The 20,000-nt window shown below is 45.7% G+C and overlaps 2 protein-coding genes across 7 annotated transcripts in view; both read right to left on the bottom strand.

The window, feature by feature from the left end:
• Positions 1-2,653, bottom strand: part of LOC110312474 (cytochrome P450 4F5) — a 185,987-nt gene extending 183,334 nt beyond the window's left edge. Inside the window, exons 1-2 of the mRNA XM_029471053.1 lie at positions 2,521-2,653; positions 1,983-2,184 (exon numbers count right to left, since the gene is read on the bottom strand). Of these exons, the coding sequence (XP_029326913.1) occupies positions 1,983-2,180 (198 nt within the window). The 5' untranslated portion in view covers positions 2,181-2,184; positions 2,521-2,653. The remainder of the gene's footprint in view (positions 1-1,982; positions 2,185-2,520) is intronic.
• A 6,463-nt stretch (positions 2,654-9,116) lies between these two features.
• LOC110312354 (cytochrome P450 4F6-like) overlaps positions 9,117-20,000 on the bottom strand; it is a 25,510-nt gene continuing 14,626 nt past the window's right edge. For 4 of the 6 annotated variants that reach the window (XM_021185869.2, XM_021185870.2, XM_029471303.1 and 1 more), the window contains 10 exons: positions 18,209-18,262; positions 17,995-18,122; positions 16,347-16,468; positions 14,429-14,699; positions 14,056-14,122; positions 13,744-13,873; positions 10,845-10,978; positions 10,707-10,771; positions 10,460-10,542; positions 9,117-10,093 (listed from right to left, as the gene is read on the bottom strand). In XM_021185869.2, the coding sequence (XP_021041528.1) occupies positions 9,916-10,093; positions 10,460-10,542; positions 10,707-10,771; positions 10,845-10,978; positions 13,744-13,873; positions 14,056-14,122; positions 14,429-14,699; positions 16,347-16,468; positions 17,995-18,122; positions 18,209-18,262 (1,232 nt within the window). In that variant the 3' untranslated portion in view covers positions 9,117-9,915. Of the gene's footprint in view, positions 10,094-10,454; positions 10,581-10,706; positions 10,772-10,844; positions 10,979-13,743; positions 13,874-14,055; positions 14,123-14,428; positions 14,700-16,346; positions 16,469-17,994; positions 18,123-18,208; positions 18,263-20,000 lie in introns of those variants that run through there. The other 2 variants (XM_029471304.1, XM_029471305.1) reach the window with 2 other exon arrangements.

Genomic DNA, 20,000 nt, shown 5'->3' with positions numbered 1-20,000 from the left:
ATGGGATAAGGTGACAGAGGAGTCATGTGGAAAGGTCAGAGGGAAGAGGATCCAGCAGTGCACAGAGAAGGACCTCAGGGAGCAAAGAGGAGACCAAGAAGAATTTAATTCTGGAGCCAAATAGGAGCTACCAGGAAAGGTGGACAAGCCACCAGAGAGCTGTGAGGAAATGAAGGAGATAGAGCCAGGACTCAGGGACATGGTAATCAAGGGTAAGAGAAATGAGAAACAAGCAGAGAAGGGAACAGCCAATGACAATGACCCTGTGTCTATAATCAGATGGAAGAAGCCTGATGGAGTTGGCACAAGCACTTAATCCCTTGGGAAACAGATGCAGGTCTCTGTGAGTTTTAGGTAGGTCATCCTGGTGTACAGAACAAGTTCCAAGAGAGCCAAAGATAAACAGAAAAGCAAAGTACAAGTAGAAAATGAAAAATAAAAACAAGAAGAAAAGCAAAAAGAACAACAAGAACGAAGAACAGAAACAAGTAGAATAAGTACAATTAGAAGAAGTAGAAGAAGTAGGAGAAGGAAGAAGAGGGGAAGGGGAGAAGGAGAAAGAGAAGAACAAAAAGAAGAACAAGGAAAATAAGAACAAGAACAGGAAGAACAAGAAGTAGAGGAAAAAGAGGATGAGGAGGAGAAGGAAGAAGAGGAGGAGAAGAAGAAGAAGGGGGAGGAGGAGAAGGCAAAGAAGGAGGAGAAGAGAAGGAGGAAGAGGAGGAGAAGGAGAAGAAAAAAAAGAAGTAGTGGGGAGGAAGAGGAAGAGGAAGAGGAGGAGGAGGAGCAACAGACAGGAGATTTAGTACACCAAGACCACATAGAGGGTATAAGAATGCAAGGAGACATGTCATCTGATTCTATAGTATCACTGTGCATAACAAAACACAACATATGGGAGTTTGGGGTCATCAAAAGCAACACTTTTCCAAATGCCTAAAGGAAAAAATGAATTGTCAAGAACCTCACACTTGAAATCTTGATAAGAATCTGAACTCATGGGGAGATGAAAGGGGACTGTAAGGAAGCTGATAGGTTAGCATGGATAAAGGATGGTGATGCTGAGAAGACATTGGATAGCAATGGTTCCATGAGAATGTTGGTAGGAAAGAGGATTCTGTTGAGAGAAGCAGTACTTGAATGTATGGCATTGGTGATGATATCTCTATTACGAGTGATCTAATCCCACAATGTGGTTCTGCAACATGGAGCAGCATGGAGCAAGAGAACCTGGTGACCAGGGAAGGGTGCTGAGTAGGAAGTTTAGTCATTATGCTGAGACCAGAGAAAAATGGTCATGCTGTGATGTGCCTTTGGAATAAAGTCATTGCTTAGCATGCACAAACTCTAAGCACTTCAGATAATCACTACCAATGTTTAAAAGTGCTCATCCTTGACCTACCTTGCATAATGGAGCCCACTAATGCATCTTCAGGACAGAGGGCAAGATGAGGAAGGACAGTGGCCAAGAAGTGGAAGGGAAAAAAAAAACTACAATCTCTCTTCTGCACCCAAACAGTAGGTGGAGGTAAGAAATCGCAGCTGAATCCTACGGGGCAAGTAGCAACCCAGAGAGATACAGACACTGATCTGAAACCAAGAGAGATGATCCAGACAGGAGGCAAGACCTTGGACATACTGAAGGAAGACCTCAATTCCAACAGCGAAATGGAATATACCAGGGATGCCACTACTCTGTGCTATTCACCATGGGATCCACTGACTATGACACACATCCAGGAACTTAAGGAATCCTCAGTCCTGCTGAGAGTGTGGCTCACAGTGGGGCAGGTGCCAGGGCAGGAAGAGATAAAGGGTGATGAGCACAACTTGGAAAGAAAGACAAATGAATGTGGCATTGTGATGAGGAGAGAGGCCCAAATAACTTTCTTTGCTTCTCCCTGCTACAGGCTCCAGACCTTTCCTGATGCCTAGGGAACACATACACCCGGGTACCCCAGCCTATCTGCTGCCATACTCACCATGCCCAAGTGACCCAAAAACCAGTTTTTTTTAGGAGGCTGAGGGAAACATCTGAGGCGGGAGCAGTTCTCACAGAATGAATAAGTCCAGGCAAGGATTCTGGCCAAAATCCAGGAAGCCGCTCCAAGCAGCAGAAGATGCCATGACGAGGTCACCACAGAGCCCAGGTCCAGCCCAGACACACTTAGCCGCAGCATCCTGCTGAGCAGACACAGGAGGAGATTCTGAGGTTTGGAAGAGGAACCTGAAAAACTTCAGAATTTTGAGCATGGGCAGAAACTATAGAGTAGAGCAGGGGGTGGAGCAGGGAAGGGGAGGGAGATACAGGAAGAGACAGAATGAGAGAGAGAGAAGGAGGCAGGGAACACACAGACAAGAGCTGTTGAAAGTCCGGGATGGCTCTGCCTGAAGCACAAACGGTTATCCAGGAACCCAGGGTCACTTGTGACAGTTGTCTCCATGGAGCCACCCGAACGCTGATAAACCCATCCTGATCAGAGTCAGGACCCTCTCTTGCCTCAGAGCCCAAGTTGATACCTTATCTCAGGAGCTGCTGGTTCTCTAAGACCTTCTCCCCACTCCTGTGAAAAAACATTTATCCCCTGTTTCCTTCAACTGCAGGAACTGTGTGGGAGGCTGGGTTAGGCTGGACAGAACCAATCAAATCCCTCCCAGGCTCAGCCATTTCCTCCCTGCCTGGGCATCAGGCCAAAACAAGTTGGGCAGGACCAGACTGGAGTGGAGGGGAAAGACTCAGAGCAACACACACAGGCAGGTTGCATTTAGGATGCAGCACCTCTGAGTCAAGGGCAAAGGTGACTCTGGGCCCTTCCAAGGGCAACAGTCTGCTGATAAAAGCGTGAAGGAGGAAGTACAGGTTCCAGGATGGTGTTCAGGATGTTCCCTGAGCATCTCCCAGGGATCTCTGCACATCTCACTGGTGGGAGTGCAGCATGCAGAATTCCTCACTGCAGAACTGCAGACCTGTCTCTGGGATGCCTCTGCTCACCGGCTACAGTCTTGCAGCATTCAGTCCCCTCCCTTAGCAGCCCAGCCCCGTGATAGAAGCAATTCCAACTAGACCAGAGAATCCAGCCATGGTCAGACTGAAGAGATAGATGTCCTGGCTGGGAAAATACACCTGGCAGCTAATGGGTCAGAGTTCAGAGTGTTTGTGAGGAGGAAAGGAGTCAGACTGAAGTGCTATGAGCACAGGGGTACAGGCAAGAATGAACAAGGCTGCAATGACTTGTCTTCCCAGGATCAAAGGGGGACTTGACCTTAACAGATCAGCAAGTCATGGACTTAAAAATCAATGAACCCTTCCATGGCCATGCTCCCCATTATTAGACAAATAAAAGGAGCCAATATCCCACCAAAGTGCGGACATAAAGAACAATGGGTGGACCAGCTCAAAGGTTGGCAGATAAAAGCAAGCTCAAAGTCCTGAAACAGAATGTAAGGGTACTTGATTGGTGGTTGATACAGCAAGATAAGGGCAGAGGTCAGTGGAGAAGTCCAGACTCACCCACTCAGGGCTCCCCAAACAAGAAATGAGGCACTATGGAGGCTAGGGGTCCCTAATAGAGAGATGAAAATTAAGCAACCTCAAGACTTCCTCCCCAGGGGATTTTTCACGAGGTGTTGTTTCCCTTTCTTTTAGTAAATTTGTCAACTTCACAGGTACTTGTTAAGCATAGGCAAAATCTAACAATTTCACAACTACTTATGACACTGAATTCTAGGGAAATGAACGTCCAAAGGAAACACACAACTTTTCTAAAAGAGTCCACACTGGAGAAGACACAAGGAAAGACTGTATGGAACAGAGCAGTATAAGGCCCACACTTGTCACAGTTGAAGCCATGGCTGTTCTGCTTGACTTAGCATTCTTTTTTTTTTTCTTTTATTTATTTGATTTATGTATCGAGATGTTTTGTCTGCATGTATGTATCTGTACCACACACAAGCTTGATTCCAGAAGCTTTGCAAAGAAAAGAGTGTGAGAGCCCCTGGGAGTAGAATTACAGAAAGTTCTGAGCCACCATGTAAGTAGGACAAATTGAACCTTGCTCCTAAGGAACAGAAGCCAGTGCTCTTAACCACTAAGCCATCTCTTCAGTCCTGAATGGCTCTTCTTCAAAGAATATGTTCTCCCTTCCTTCCTCACTCTGATTAAACTCTGGATTGCTCCTCCTACTCCTGTGTCCCAACCAAATCCTCCTCTGTCAGGAGGACTGGAACTCAGACTGCTGGAGTTGAGAACAGAGGACACTGATTACCTCCTCAGGACACTGAGTACTGAAAGGACCTGAGAGCAAACCTTGACTGCAACAGTCATGAAGGAACTTTGTCTAAAACCTCAGCTAAAGCATCTGTCTAAAGTCTTACCAGGTGTCTAGGGCCTTAGACTTTGGTGCTGCCAACCCCATAATAACAGATGCCAGTTCCAAAAATAAACCTGCTAAGCTATAAATAAACCAAGGGTTACACCTATCATCAGGCAATCTGGGAGGTGGATGCAAGAGGAATAAAACTCAAGGTCAACCTCGGCTACATACAATAAGATAAATGCAGGATATACGTCATGTCTTCAGATGAATAGTCCTAGACCCTGATGTAACAGTCACAATGGTCAATCATCACGGCCATCTTTCTGGGTCTACAATCTCCATGGAAAATGACTCCTGGGAGTGTCTATAAGAGTCTGTCAAAAAGGCTGAACTTAGAGCAAAGACCCACTCTAAATGTGGCCAACTTCATCCCAGGACTATGTTCCCCAGCTATTGACAGGTGATTTTTCCACACAGTACACAGAGATTCTCTCTACAGCTTTTTTCATGTAAGATGACAAACCACATGTTTTCACTTCAGTAAACAAGGTCAGTTGTCCCAGTTGCACAGGATGTGTTTGATCACATGTGGTCAGGGCATATGTATCAGGAAGTAAGCCAGAATAAATGCCTCTGGATACAATAAGGGAAGAAGTGTGTAGCTTTGAGAGTTTTCCCCTATCAGTCCTTGACTAATGTAATTTAGCACCATATTCTGTGCCTGAAGTTTAGGTATGAACGTGGCCAGTATCCATGGCCTCTTAATAAAGTCTCTGTGAAGCAGAAACTACTGTTTTCTTTGGAAAGTAGGTAAGTCAAATAATGTTTTGTTGGGGCACACAGGTAAAAGGATGTTTTGCTGAAACAGACATGTGAAAGAACACTTAATGTTTAGAAGAAATATAAATGCGATTCCAGAGTATTGGTTTGCACTGCTCTGTCTCTCTGTTCTTTACTGATGACATGCATGTGCTGGCTGGCTTTACATTGTGTTGTTGACCTTCACTGCTGGTGACTTGATGGAGATAAACTCGCCAAAGAACTCATGAGGTTCCTGCTGCTTCCTGTTGCTTCCACAGTGGATGCAGACAGGTTGGTGAGGCCTTTGGTTTCTTCTGGATTGAACTGCCCTTGCTGATTCGCGTGTGGTGCCTACCAAGCAAACTGGACTTAAGCTACTGATTCCAGGATGGTGTCTGCCAAGTAGACTCATCCACAGGTGCTGATTCAGGTTTGGTGTTTGCTATTTTCTGGATAGAGAACAACAAAGACAGGAATCATCCAAATTATTATTTCCTTTTTTTTTTCTTGGTTTGATTTGGTTTAGTTTGGTTTTTGAGACAGGGTTTCTCTGTATAGTCTTGGCTGTCCTAGAACTCACTCTGTAGAACAGGCTGGTCTCAAACTCAGAAATCTGCCTGTCTCTGCCTCCCAGGTGCACTTCACTGTATACTATAATAGCCGTTCTTTTCCACTACATCTGCTGGGTAGTGGGCTAGAGGGGAGATTTAACCTTTATTAAGGCAGATTGAGAACAATTTATGCCTATGCCTCTTATTTGTTAAAACTTATTCATGGTCATACTGGTGAATTTCTGACCTATAACTCTAAGCTTATAACACTGATTGGTGTTCAGAGAACCACAATGCTGATGCAAATATGGACAATGAAGATGGGGATAGTAAAACTTCTGAGGGGAACAGGACTCCTTTGAAAACTGGGCCACAGGACAATCATTGGCTTCATTCTGTTCATGCCCTGAGAACTTGAATGAGGCTGCATTCAAGCCATGGACTGATTTGATGGCAGAAGAAACCTAAGGATGGACTATATTCAGGTTGTACTATACTTACTGCTCATTGCTATTGTCCAGGTCTCCTGTGAAAGAGCAGTGAGCAGAACAGAGAGACATGGCCTCATGCAGTGTGCACAGAAAGCAGTGTGAGAGAGTTTGAAGTTGCAGACAAGGTGTTGGGGGAGGGGAGGAGAAAACAGCTGTCATGCTCAGATTAACCCATTAAGGAGAAACCTCCTATCCTGACTGGGACAATGGGGCAGGTGTCTTGAAGGGAAGACCCCATCCACTGACGGCTCCATCTTGAGACAGCATAACTACATTTGAAAGGGGGAACTCTTAACTGAGATTGCTGCTAGAGTGATTCACTTCTGCCGAAGTAATTCACCTAGGGAACCATTTTTCCAGAACCAACTTTAAAAACACAGAAGCCATTGGAGGCAGCAGAACCTGTCAGCAAGGTCACATACTACAGCTTCTGCAAGCATGAAAGCTATAGGAGGAGGGGGAGGCTTGAAGGCTTGCACCTGGCTACAAGAAAGCCACTGAAGCCAGGCAGTGCCTCACTATGGCCTTGAAAGGTGGTGCAGACTGCTGAGAATCTGAATGCTTAGTTGACATGGGGGCCTCAGGATATTGGAAGATGTCAGGAGAATAAGATACCTACTGTGAAATCCTTCAGACAAACTTGAAGTAACCCTTCCCTCCCTTTCTCCCCCTCCCAAAAAAAACAACCCTCATTGCTGCAAGAAGCAGTAGAAGGGGCGAAGCTCCCAATGGCTGCTGGAGCAGTGATGGTGCTGTCAGGCACCCTAGGTGCTGGATATGAAGCTACAGGGATGTTTGTTGTACGATTCAGTCTTGCATTTTAAATTTTTCTATTCCTATTTTACCTTTCTTAGCCCACATTACTCTATCTCTATTGGACTCTGATGTTTATACATGAAATATGTTAGTAGGTGGGTTTTTAGTTTGTTGTTTGTTTCTTATTAGGCCTCACAATGAAGGGTTCCCCTCGCATCTCTTAGGAACTGTGGACTAGGAACTTTTGAGTAAGTGTTGGGATTACTCTAAATGATGGCAGGTTTAGGAACTGAACGAATGCATTTTGCTTTAGATCAAAATTAGAGCTTGTAGGACAAAGGTGAAATGTTTGTTAACCCCCATTGCACCCCTGTGGGTAGATGGGAAGTGGAGACAGGAGAATCTCTTGAGACTGGTTCTCAACCTTCCTAAGGCTGTGGCCCTGTAATATAGTTCTTCATGTTGTGGTAAGGCCAATTTTTTTTTTTTTTTTTTTTTTTTGGTTTTTTGAGACAGGGTTTCTCTGTATAGCCCTGGCTGTCCTGGAGCTCACTTTGTAGACCAGGCTGGCATCAAACTCAGAAATCCGCCTGCCTCTGCCTCCCAAGTGCTGGGATTAAAGGCGTGCGCCACCACGCCCGGCTGGTGAGGCCAATTATAAAATTATTGTTATTGCTACTTCATAATTGTTATTTTACTATGTTATGAATCATAATGTAAATATATGTGTTTTCCAATGGCCTTTGGTATCTGACAATGAGGTCACGACCACCCATAGGTTGAGACCTGGCTCTGTATAACCAAGGGCAGCAGAAACTAAGAGTGCCTATCTCAAAGCCAGTGGAATAGTGGATATCGATCTAGATTTTCCTCTGACCTTCACATGCAGAAATGCACACTTGCACACATGAACTCTTGGACATATACAAAGGCTATTAATGAGTTAAATACTTAAACTCACATCAGAACTCTCTGTAGAAATTAATACCCATATTGGAAACTTTTCTATGGGAAATAAGAAACTGGGGCTGGGGAATTGACTGAGAGGTTAGGAATATGTACTACGTTTGCAGAGGACCCTAGTTTGATTCCCAGCAGGCTCATCATGTGGCTCAAACTGCCTCACCCTCTGGGCACATATAAGAAGGGAGGGAGAGAGAAACAGAGAGAGAGGAGAGAGAGTGAGAGATGTTTTGATTCTGTTTCTGTGTAGAATGCTGTCTGATTCTGGAATGTGGCCTAATCTCACTCTCCTTGACTCTATAGAGCATCCATAACTTCTTGGATAGTGAAGTTTATGTCATAAAGTATAATTTCCTTTGCACCCCCACTGGAATACACACTCTTGGCCCCAGCATACATATAAAAGGGAAGACCAATCAGCCCTGTGGAGACTCTCTATCTGAAAGGACAGTCCATCATGAGAGTCAGCCATCTTGGAAACTGGTCCCTTCCCCCTGAGATGAGCCACCCTAGATAATAGTGACTAAGAAACCCAGTCCTGCGGAACCCTGCCCAAAGTGCAAATTCCTACATTTATAGGCAACCTCCTACAATTAACAGAGGGGTAGCTCACAATATTCCTTAACGCACTGTCAGCAAGAGCATATAGCTCACTGGGGGAGGATTTCCCTAACACGTTCAAGGCCTGGGCTTCAAGCAGATTGCTACCAAAACCCCAAAGACACTCTATACATATAAACAGAACACTAAAGGAATATTTTTTAAAATCATACTTTTTTCCTCCTAAGTAATTCCTCATTTTTTTCTTCTTTTAAAGATTTATTTATTTTATGTATATGGGTACACTGTAATTGTCTTCAAACACACTAGAAGAGGGTATCAGATCCCATAAGAGATGGCTGTGAGCCACCCTGTGGTTGCTGGGAATTGAACTCAGGACCTCTGAAAGAGCAGGCAATGCTCTTAACGGATGAGCCATCTCTCCAGCCCATCTAAAGTCATTTCTCACAAGCAAAAATATGTAAAACTCTGGTTTTTAACTTTTGAGACAAGGTCTCTCAATGCTGGTCTCAAATTTTCTATAGAGCCCAGACTAGTCTTCAAGTCATGAAAATGTTTCAATGACTTCCGGGTAGGAGGAAGAAAATCAAATCCTAGAAGAGTCAGAAAAGTTAAGTGTGTGTGTGTGTGTGTGTGTGTGTGTGTGTGTGTGTGTTGTGTTGAAACACATACAGACATAGGGAAGCCAGAAGTTTATGTCAGGTGTCTTCATTCATCACATCCAACTTAACTTCCTGAGATAGAATCTCTTACTGAACCTGCAGCTCTGATTCAGCAAGTCTGGCTGGCCAGTGAGGCGCTGGGATCCACCTGTCTCTCCATGGAGCCACCCCACCACCACCCCCCAGCCCCAAGAGGAGTAAGTGGGAATGAAAGGACACCACCACACAGGAAGCCTGTCAGCGTGAGGTCATTTTAAATTGAAGCTGCCTCAGTGGCCTTAGCCATCACAAGCCGTGGACATCATTTAATATCATTTGGAGGGGCTCCCAGGCTTCTCCCCTGGGGAGCTGCCCTTCATTTCTAATAAACAGCCCTTCAGATATAACAGGCACAGTGGCCCACTTTCTAATTGCACCGCTTGGGTGGTTAGAACAGAGACTTGATACAAGTTAAAGACCAGCCTGCTATATCCACTAAAAGCTGAGACCCTGTCTCAAAAACAAAAGAAAAAAGAAAACTGCCCCAAATCTGCCAGTAAACGTTGTATTCTCCTGCTCAAACATCTATGGGGCCTCCCTATCGCCAAAAGAATAAAGGCCGTTCTTGAGCTTGGATGCATGAAACTCTCATCAGTCTGCAGGCCCTGTAGGCTACCCAGAAAGGCCCTTGGACTCAGACAGCAGCCCCAGTCTCTTCTCAGCCAGGCTTCCAGACAGTCTGTGTTGTCCTGCAGCGCCCTCTGATGGCTCTGGGTGAAACTCCGCTTATTCTGGGATTGGCAGAGGAAAGTGACTGGGACAGTAGTAGACCTGGTCACTGAGTGCCCTTGCTCAGAGACTCCACCCGCAGCCACAGCCCGCCCTCTGCGCGCAGGATCAACTCTGGCTTCCGGCGCGGCTCCTTGTCACCTGGCAGGACGCGGAAGCGCAGCAGAGTCAGCGCCAGTGCCACCTTCATCTCGCTCATGGCGAAAGTCTGTCCTATGCAGTTCCTGCGGGAGGACAGGTTGGGGACTCTTACTGCACTGAGACTTAACCAGCCCTCAAGGTTTGAACTTGACCTGGTCCCTGTCTCGCCTCGCCAGCCTGAGAGGCAGAAGGTGCGGTGCGCTGAAGCTCCTGGGACGCCAAGTGTTGTGTTGTCACCAGTCCCATAGTTCTCTCAGACTCAGCGCCCAAAACAGATCGGGACAGGACTCTGAGCACAGGGCCCCCACCTTTCACTTTCCACCCCGGGATTTCTAGATCTTTGCACATACCCTGAGTAGAGGGCAAGAAGGAGACCCAGAACCTGACCATCCCAAGTTCCCCTTTCCCAGCTGTCAGCCCCTCAGTCACCCCAAGCCCTCTCACCTCACCTGGGCCCTGCAGAAAAGGGAATAAAAGCCAGAGGAGACCTCTTCTGTGGGTTTTCTGGGTCGAAGCGGAAGGGATCATAGACCTGCAGGCCAACCAAGACTAGGCTTATGGGTCGCGTCTCTATTCACATGGAGACAGTCCCAGAAAAGATGGACATGGAAACAGAAGAGTAACAGATCTGGTTTTCCAGGTAAGGGCCACACCTCTTCCCCGGGTCCCAGAATTAGAGAGTGGGAGGTGTCGCACCTCAGGATCTGGCCAGACTTCAGGGTTGTGATGAACCCCGAAGATGCTGATGACACAGTCGGTTCCTTTTGGACAAGAAAAAAGTCAGTGCTGGCCCCTTGGGGGCCATCAGGAGCCACCTCCCCATACAGTCCATACCTTTAGGGATGACCCGGCCATCTGGAAGCACAACGTCTTGGGTGCAGCAACGGGAAATGACCGTGACTGGGGGATGCAGCCGCAGACTCTCCTTGATGCACATGGTCAGGAAGGGCAGCTGGGCCAGGTCGTCCCTAAGAAACCACCACGTAATTATCCAGGGTGTAAAAATAAAGACCTAGCCTGCTAGAATACTTGTAATTAGAGGGCTAGCACCCATGTTCAACGACCTGAATTCAGTAGCCAGACCACACAAAGTATGAAGAGAGAACCAATTCCTATCCAAGAGTTGTCTTCTAACCTCCACACATGCCATGGACTTCACACACACGGGCGCGCGCACACACACACACACACACACACCTGTAATGCATAAACAGTACTGGCCAGCCTCACTGCCACTTGTTGAAACCCTTACTGCTTCACTGTGATCATGAGTCTAAAAACAAAGTTAATTTAAGATGAATCAAAAATATTTGTTCATTATTTTTATTTGTGTGGGTATGTGTTATGTAAGCCAGAGGTCACCCTTGAGCATCTTCCTCTATCCCTCTACATTTTCGGTATTGAGACAGTGTCTCTCACTGAACAAGAGAACTGCGTATTTTGACTTGACTGACTGGCCAGCATAATCCCATCTCCTGCTCCCGTGTTCCAGTGCTGGGATAGCCTTTTACATGGAGTCTGGGAACTCAAACTGAAGTCCTCATACTATCAGCAAGTACATTACCCACAGAGCCATCACCCCAGGCATGTTTTATGGATTTTACTTTGTTTTGGCATAAGGTGTCACTATGTAACCTTGGCTAGCACAGAACTCCCTGTAAACCAGACTGGCCTTGAACTCAGAGCTCCACTTGCCTTTTAAGTCCTATGTGCCACCATGCCTGGATATATTCTGTTTTTGTTTTTGTCAGCAAGGTCTCATGTAGCCCATGCTGGCCTTGAACTCCCTGTATAGGCAAGGATGGTTTTGACCTGATCCTCATGCCGCCACCTCATAAGTGCTAAGAGAACAAGAGGGAGCCACAATGCTTAACTCCAAATCAAAGATTAAAGCATTAGAAAACCAAAACAAAAAAATAGTGGAGAAATTAACTTCATATTCATATTTTGGAAATATTTCCTTTTTTGAAACCATACTTATTGAAAGATACCATTACCAGAAACAAAGAGGATATCTTTAACTGTTTTTTTTTTCATTTATTTAACATGAGAGGCCTTTAAAGATTAAATGGAGGCACTCAAGACTCAGAAGGTGGAAGAGGAAGATCAACACTTCAAGACCAGCTTAGGCTCCACTGAGGTGACAGCCAGCCTGAGACTCCAGCTTAGGCTCCACTGAGGTGACAGCCAGCCTGAGACTCCAGCTTAGGCTCCACTGAGGTGACAGCCAGCCTGAGAGACCAGCTTAGGCTCCACTGAGGTGACAGCCAGCCTGAGCTTAGGGCGACTGTCTGAACAAGCTTAGTAAGAGTGCTCAGCACTGTCCTGGAGGATCCCGCTTCACTTCCTAGCACCCACACAGAGCAGCTCATAACTAGCTGCTACTCCAGCTCCAGGGGATTTGACACCCTCTGGCTTTCAAGGGCACTCATGCCCACTCACCTGTACACACCCACACAGAGACAGAAATAAAAGTCAATCTTTTTTAAAGTGAGTAAGTTAAAAATAAATATTTGTCTGTTCTGACTAGGACGGAATTTTCCACTATCATGTATTTGTGTGAGAATAAACGTGCAGCATGTATTGTTAACCACACCTGAACTAGTGGAGAGAGCACCACTGACTGACTGCAATTCTGTACCCACGTCTCAGATCCTTACCAGACTGACTGAGGAGAATAAAAAAAAATTAAAAGTCCAAATAAAATAGCACAAGTGACAGCTTTATGACAGAACACCAAAAGCTTAAACTTAAATACCAGAAGGAAGAGGGAGTATGTTATTCACAGAAATCAACAATCTATATGTCTTAAGATACCATGGCGAAGGTCCTGAGTTCAAATCCCAGCAACCTCATGGTAATGAGATCTGGCACCTTCTTTTGGTGTATCTGAAGACAGCTACAGTGTACTTAGATATAATAATAAATAAATCTTAACAAAAAAAAAAAAAAAACAGGCAGTGGTGGCTGACGCCTTTAATCCCAGCACTNNNGAGGCAGAGGCAGGAGGATTTCTGAGTTCAAGGCCAGCCTGGTCTACAAAGTGAGTTCCAGGACAGCCAGGGCTACACAGAGAAACACTGTCTCAAAANAAAAAAAAAAAAAAAAAGATACCATGGACCACAATAGTATTCAAAAGAGTCATTCACGGGTCTCTAGGATCCTGTCTGTCTGTTGTCGTGTGTGTGTGTGTGTGTGTGTGTGTGTGTGTGTGTGTGTGTGTGTGTGTGTGTAAATCGTGCAAGCAACAAGCAAAGGATACATAACCCAAGAGAAAAGTAGATAGAGGATATGATCTAGGAATTCCCAGGGATCAGCCAGTAGAGATTTAAGAAGCCATGTCCTAGCTTGTCGGGCAATCCCAGGAGGTAGACACAGCAGAGGAGGTGGAGGAGTTCAAGGCCAGCTTGAACTATATAACCCAAAACACCAAACCAGGCCAGGTGGGTAGCTCCTCAGAGAAAGAAACTGGCTGCTGACTCTGACAAGCCAGGTTCAGTTCCTAGAATGCACATAGTAGAAAGAGAGAACCAATCCCTGAAAGGTCCTCTGACCCCCACATGGGTACTTGGCACATACACACTCCCAACCTGACACACGCACACACACACACACACACACGCAAGCAAACAAATAAACAAATAATTAAATGTTATTTTACAAAAAAAAAAAAAAAACCCACCTACCATTCCCACTCATAGCTATGCTCATGGCTCTAGACTCACCAACTCACCATTCAATCTCCTCGGGCTCTCGGCCCCTCAGCAGCTCTTGAACCTCCTGCCGGCAGCGCTCCTGGTATTCTGGGTGCCTCGCCAGGTTGTACAGGATCCAGGAGAGTGCACTGGCTGTGGTGTCATGGCCTGTGGGACAGACAGGAAGGTCTGGGTGTCCGGACAGCTTTAGCACCAAAATAGTACTTGGGCATCCATGTCCCCAGCAAAGCAGTGGATGGATAGAATGGAAGATCTGGTATCTCCCCACAATACCTAATTGGAATTGACTGGCTCTTGCCCTCAATGTAGCCCTACACAGGGACTCTCACCTCCAAACATAAAGGTGTCAGCCTCCGCTCGGATGTCCTCATCTGACAGCTCCTTTCCATGATCATCCTGAAGACAAAACAAGACCCTCAACTCATTCCATGTCTGAGAGCTCCTGATGCTGATCTGAGACAGGCTCTGATATCCACTGGGCACACAGGATATCTTCCCTATCCACTCCAGAGCCTGTCCCTGCAGTTTCCTTGTCAATTTCCTGTTGTTTGTTCCTTCATACAATGTTCAACAGAGTCACCTCTAAAATGTCCTTAGTTACTGTAAACTCCATCTATTGCTTTCTCTTGATCAAGTCTAACTTCTAACATTCCATGTCAAGGTTCTTGGTAAGTTCTCAGTTCAGATCCTACATGAGCACACCTTGGCCAATAAGAGCACATCGATGAAGTCCAGGGTTTTGGACTTAGTCTTTGACTTCAGGAACTCATCAAGATTTTGGCTGGAGAGAGTGCGCCGTCTCTCCCTGATGACAGCATCTGTGAAGTTGTGCACCAGGTCGCAGGCCTCGCGGAAGCGCCGCCCATCAGCAGTGCAGAAATACAGACAGTCAAGGTACAGGAAGAGCTGGTGGTGCCGTTTCACTATGAGGGAGCTGAGCTCCTGAATAGCAGCAATATATTCACTGGGAGACCTGCAAGGCAGGCCAGAGAGAAGAGATGTGACACACACGAAACCTCAGAGAAGTTTCATCCAGAGTTCCAGGACCAGGATTTATCGGATCAGGCCAATCAAACCTCTCTCTCCTTCCTGCTTCCCGTGAATAGCCTTGTGCTCCGGGATGGGAAGGAAGATACGGCACTGTTCCTATATCGCTTTCATTCAGCATCTGTTCCATCTTTTCTTTCCTGATTTCTTACGACCCTGTCCTGTTCTCTGTATCAAGTTCCTGTCCTCCTCTTCAGGTCCCTTGCATCCTGTGACTGCATGACACTCCTCTACTGGGTCCAATCTCAGCTGTGACTATGACTCCCGGTTGGAAAACTGAGAATCTCCATTTGAGCCCTTCTTGCTAGGTATACAACAGTCTTAAGATCTGTCCACTAGCTGGACATGGTGACTTGTGACTGTGGTCCCAACATTTGGACAATGGAAGCAGAAGGGTCATGAATTCAAATCTACCCTGAAGTACCTACTCAGTTCCAAGCTAGCCTAGACAGCATAGTAAAATAAATTCTGGAATGAAGGAGAGAAGGAAGGAAGAAAGGGAGGAAGGAGAGAAGGAAGCAAGGACGGAAGCAAGGACAGGAAGAAGGGAGATAGTTTGAGGAGAAGTATATCCTAGAGGCTCATGTATTGAAACATTTGGTCCCCATTTGATGAAATTTTGGGGAGCTTATAGAACTTTCAGGATGGGAGCCTTTTTGGAGGAGTGGACTTTGAGACTGTATAGCCCCACCTGCAGGGTGTGCCCTCTGCTCTCTGAGTGCAGTTGAAATGTGATCAGTTTCCTGCTTCAGCCACCATGACTTCGTTGTCATTATGGACTTCCCCTTTAAAACTGAAATCCAAAACATACAGTTTCTGCTCTAAGATCGTAGTATTTCATCACAGCAACAGAAACTTAACTAACGCAGAAAGGCCATGAGAGTGGGGCACTCTTTAACTCCATGTTAGAGAGAGAAAGAGCGAGGTACTTTTAACTCCCCATGATTACTATCAGCTTAGATTAAATAAATCAGACCTTTTTTCAGTATGTGTATATACTGTGTGTATTTCTCCCATGTACACGTTCATGTAGTTGCCTGATGTACATGTAATGGTATACATGTGTGAATATGCATGCAGAGTGCTGCCCAAACTCCAGACATCTCTCAGACAGCACAGCAGGAGTGGGGCTGCTCCTTACCCAAATCAGGCTTGGGCCTACTCAAACTCCTTAGAGACAAAGGCTACAACATGATAACGCCAGTTAAACTTCTGTTTCCCAGGCAGCGAGTTGGCTTCTCAGAAATCATGTGATTGGCAGCCTGCTAACCTAGCTGATATGCTTGAAAGGTCCCTACCCCTGCTGCAGCACTTCCTCCCTTGTCTTTTTCCCTCTCTACCCCCTGACTCTAGCTGTATAAGCTAAGGCCTGCTATCTCAATAAATGTGCTATCCCTGGAAACAGTCTCCCAGACCATTCGGTACTCACCACTGCTGAAGACCCCGCTCCCCAGCTCCTTAGCATCCTGAGACGGCTGGTCCTGGTGCGCTATGGCTGATGGGGACCCACTCCTTCCCAACCTCCTGCTCCTTTCATCCATGCTCAGGTTCCCAGGCAAAGATCGTGACTCACTCCTGACAGTTGCTGTCAAAGCTGAAGACACATTTCTGCAAGCTGTCCAAGGTCATGAGGCTGATGTGTTCCAACATGTCCAGACAGGCAGTTCCCTTGGTGGTCAGACGCTGCCACTTGGCCTGGCCAGAGAAGGGAGCAGAACTAGGCCTTGGCTCCTGAGCCCCGGTCAACTCCAAACACCAGGGTAGGCACACACACACACACACACACATACAAACCCCACTGGGGCCTCTGCCCCAGGCCTTCCAGAATAGGCCAGACTTAGGTGGAAGACGCAAGTCTTTGAGTTCAAGTCTAACTTCTGTATGCTTTTTGGTCGGCGCATTTCCCTCTCCTAGTTCCCACTTGCTAAACGTTCAGCATCAATTCATTTTGTTGTTCTAAAAGCAGAAATCCCAGCCATTCAATTTTACCAATGAAAATTCAGGAGCCAGACACTATTAGCTAGCTCAGACAGGCAGAGAAAGTACCCATCTGAAGTTCCTACATCCCAGAAGAAAAAAAAAAAAAAAACAAAAAAACCTTCCATGTTGTCTTGAACACCGTTTTCCTCAACGTCCCTCCTTTCTACTCCCTGAGGTTCACTCCCCGTCAGCTGGCTGTTTGTTCTGCCTTGTTCTGTTCAATAGACCTATCCTCGACTTAATTTATCTCTTGTCTACAGAAAGCTCTTGGGTTAAAGGTGTGTGCTAAGGTTGGGCCACCCTACAACTACTTGTTTACAATAAACTGAAATCTCCTGGATAAAAAGTGAGTGCTAAAGCTGAGACACACCACAACAAGGTTTTTCCGGCTCACAATCGTGGGGATCAAATATCTTGCAACATCATTTGACCTCATCTGCTGCCCCATATGCCATAGTTCAATGGCTGCTCCACCACTCACACTCCCTCTCCTATGGCTCCTGAACTTGGATGAGCTCCCTGCCTTCATCATCCATAAGATAACTTCCATAGCCATTTCTACCTCACGGCAGTGTGAAAATTACCACAGACAACAACACAGATCATGGAACTGGCATAATATTTCTGTTTCATAGTAGACAGTCAATAAATGTTAACTGCTATATGGTTACAGAAATCACCCCATATGGGGCTGCAGACATGGCATATGTAAGAATACTTGTTAGGACTCGGGCTTTATTCTCATTACCTACATAGTCATAGTGACTCACAACTGTCTTTAACTCCAGTTACAGGAGATCCAATGTCCTCTTCTGAATTCTATAAGCACAGTCATATATTCAGGCAAAACTCCAATACACATACAACAACAACAACAACAACAAGAGAGAGAGAGAGAGAGAGAGGAGCCAAGTGGTATGACTAAATATAGTCACACATGCAGGCAAAACTCCAATATACATACAACAAATATACAATCAAGCAGTGGTGGCAAATGCCTTTAATCCTAGCACTCAGAAGGCAGAGGCAGAAAGATCTCTATGAGTTCCATAGAATAATCTCTATGAGTTCTGCACAGAGAAACCCTGTCTCAAAAAAAAAAAAAAAATATATATATATATAACCCTATCTCAAATATATATATATATATATTTCTATGTTTTATATATAATTTTACATTTACATACATGATTTTAATGTTAAAAAGAAATTATCTCATACACATATACACACAAACTTACATGCATGATGTTCACACTCTTATTAAAATTTTTTATATAGGGCTTCAGGATGTCAAAGTGGAAGGCAGGTGTCAGCAGGTGGCGTTGGCGGCTCCATTTCTCACCAGCACTCACCAACAGTCCGTCCCCTGGGAGGGCAGTGATGGCAGAAAGTAAGGGTAGCACCTTCCCCTGGCCCAGAAGGGTATCTCCTGACCTGGACCTCAGTACTCACCCAGCCAGGGCTTCAGGAAGCCATAGAAAATCATTTCCTTAGGGGCCACCGCAGCTGTCACAAAGGAAGACAATCCAGGACCATGGAGAGGTTAAAGATGAACTTCAGGAGTGGGTGGAGATTCCCAGCCCCAAACCAGGGTTGTGCACTTCCCCTCCAGGCACAAAAAGGCAGGAAGGGAACAGGGACAAAGAAAGAAGGGAAGAGGAAGGAGGTGAGGCAGAGCCAGACCAGGCTACAGCGGCATGGTTCATCGTGTCTCCCACATCTAAATGCCACACCCTAAATAAGATGTTTAACAGAGACCTGGGACACGATGTCTGTTCCAACTCTCTGACATGTCCTGACATGCTCTGCACATAATTATGACCACAACATATATATCTTCCCTGAGATGATATAATATAATACAAAGGTCTGATATGATCTAATTGTGCCCTTCAGATAACCCCAGATAGGATTTAAATATGACCCATGTATCCTCCTTTACACCATGCTAGGCATTAAGTTATTAGCGTTCGGGGCTCCCCATCCTCAGAGACCACAGGTTTCTACCCCCATGTGGTCCCCTTGAAGAGCTACCACTGCCCCCCTCCAGCCATCAGGCAGCTTCAGGACCAACCAGACACAGCTGATCCATCAGATCTTCTGAGGTACTGACCCTCTCTTCTTCCTAAGTCACTTTCCAGCTTAAAGTCCTGAGAAGGGGCTAAAGCAGTAAGACACTGAATGAAGATGGGTGGAGTCCTTCGCGTGTCGTGTGCCTCTTTCAGCACCAGTTTCCTGAACTCTAAACCTTCCAGTTCTGTTCAGTTCTGGTCGGTCTGGTCTACCTCACAACTCTGAGAGAGCAGATGTCATAACCTCCACTCCTAGCTAACAACCTCTTGAGAAAGGTCCCGATAAACTGATCTGATTGTGCGAATGACCCCATAAAAATGATGAATGATTGTAATAATGTGTGGCCATGCTACATTTTGAATCCTATGACACAATAGTCATTACATTGGTTTGCTTGTTTATTTGTTTACTTGTGAAAAGATAAATCTGTAGACCAGTTGGCCTTGAATGCAGAGATCTGCCTGCCTCTGTACTTGTAGCCTTAAAGCCGTGCACACTATATCCAGCAGATCCCACAATTTTATTCTAGTTCGTTACTTGAGCTGTTTTGCCAAGGACCAAAAAATAGAGATTGTAGTTTAAGTACACAAATTACTTTCATCTTCTAGCCTTTTGCTTTCATTTAAGAAAGAGCTATGAAGACACATATGTCTATTTTTACTTTGTTTCTGTGTAAGACTGCACTCTGATTGCATGTACTGGTTGTCTGTCATTTTATGTATAAAAAATATTATGAGACAATCAAGTCACAGTGGTGGATGAAGAATCTGTCCTATCGCCCAAATGAGGCAAAGGTAAGAACTCTTTCTGGAACCACAGGGAATTTTTTCCCACTTGAGAACGAAGCCATCCCAGAGGAGGAAGGAAATAAGAGAGAATGGCTCAGCAGCATTTTTCAGACCTGAATCCAGCTGTGCTTGAAGAACATTCTCCCTGGATTTTTCTGCCTGCAGAGTTCTCTAATTTTTTTTTCAGTGCCTAGAAATGAAGCCTAAGCCAGGTGTGGTGGCGCACGCCTTTAATCCCAGCACTTGGGAGGCAGAGGCAGGTGGCTTTCTGAGTTCGAGGCCAGTCTGGTCTACAAAGTGAGTTCCAGGACAGCCGGGGCTACACAGAGAAACCCTGTCTCGAAAAACCAAAAAAAAAAGAAAAGAAGGAAGGAAGGGAGGGA

The sequence above is a fragment of the Mus caroli genome, chromosome 17 (genome assembly GCF_900094665.2).
Source record: "Mus caroli chromosome 17, CAROLI_EIJ_v1.1, whole genome shotgun sequence".
NCBI classification, from domain to species: Eukaryota; Metazoa; Chordata; class Mammalia; order Rodentia; family Muridae; genus Mus; species Mus caroli.
Note: the sequence above shows the minus strand (reverse complement) of the source record. Positions and strands in the feature narration are given on the sequence as shown.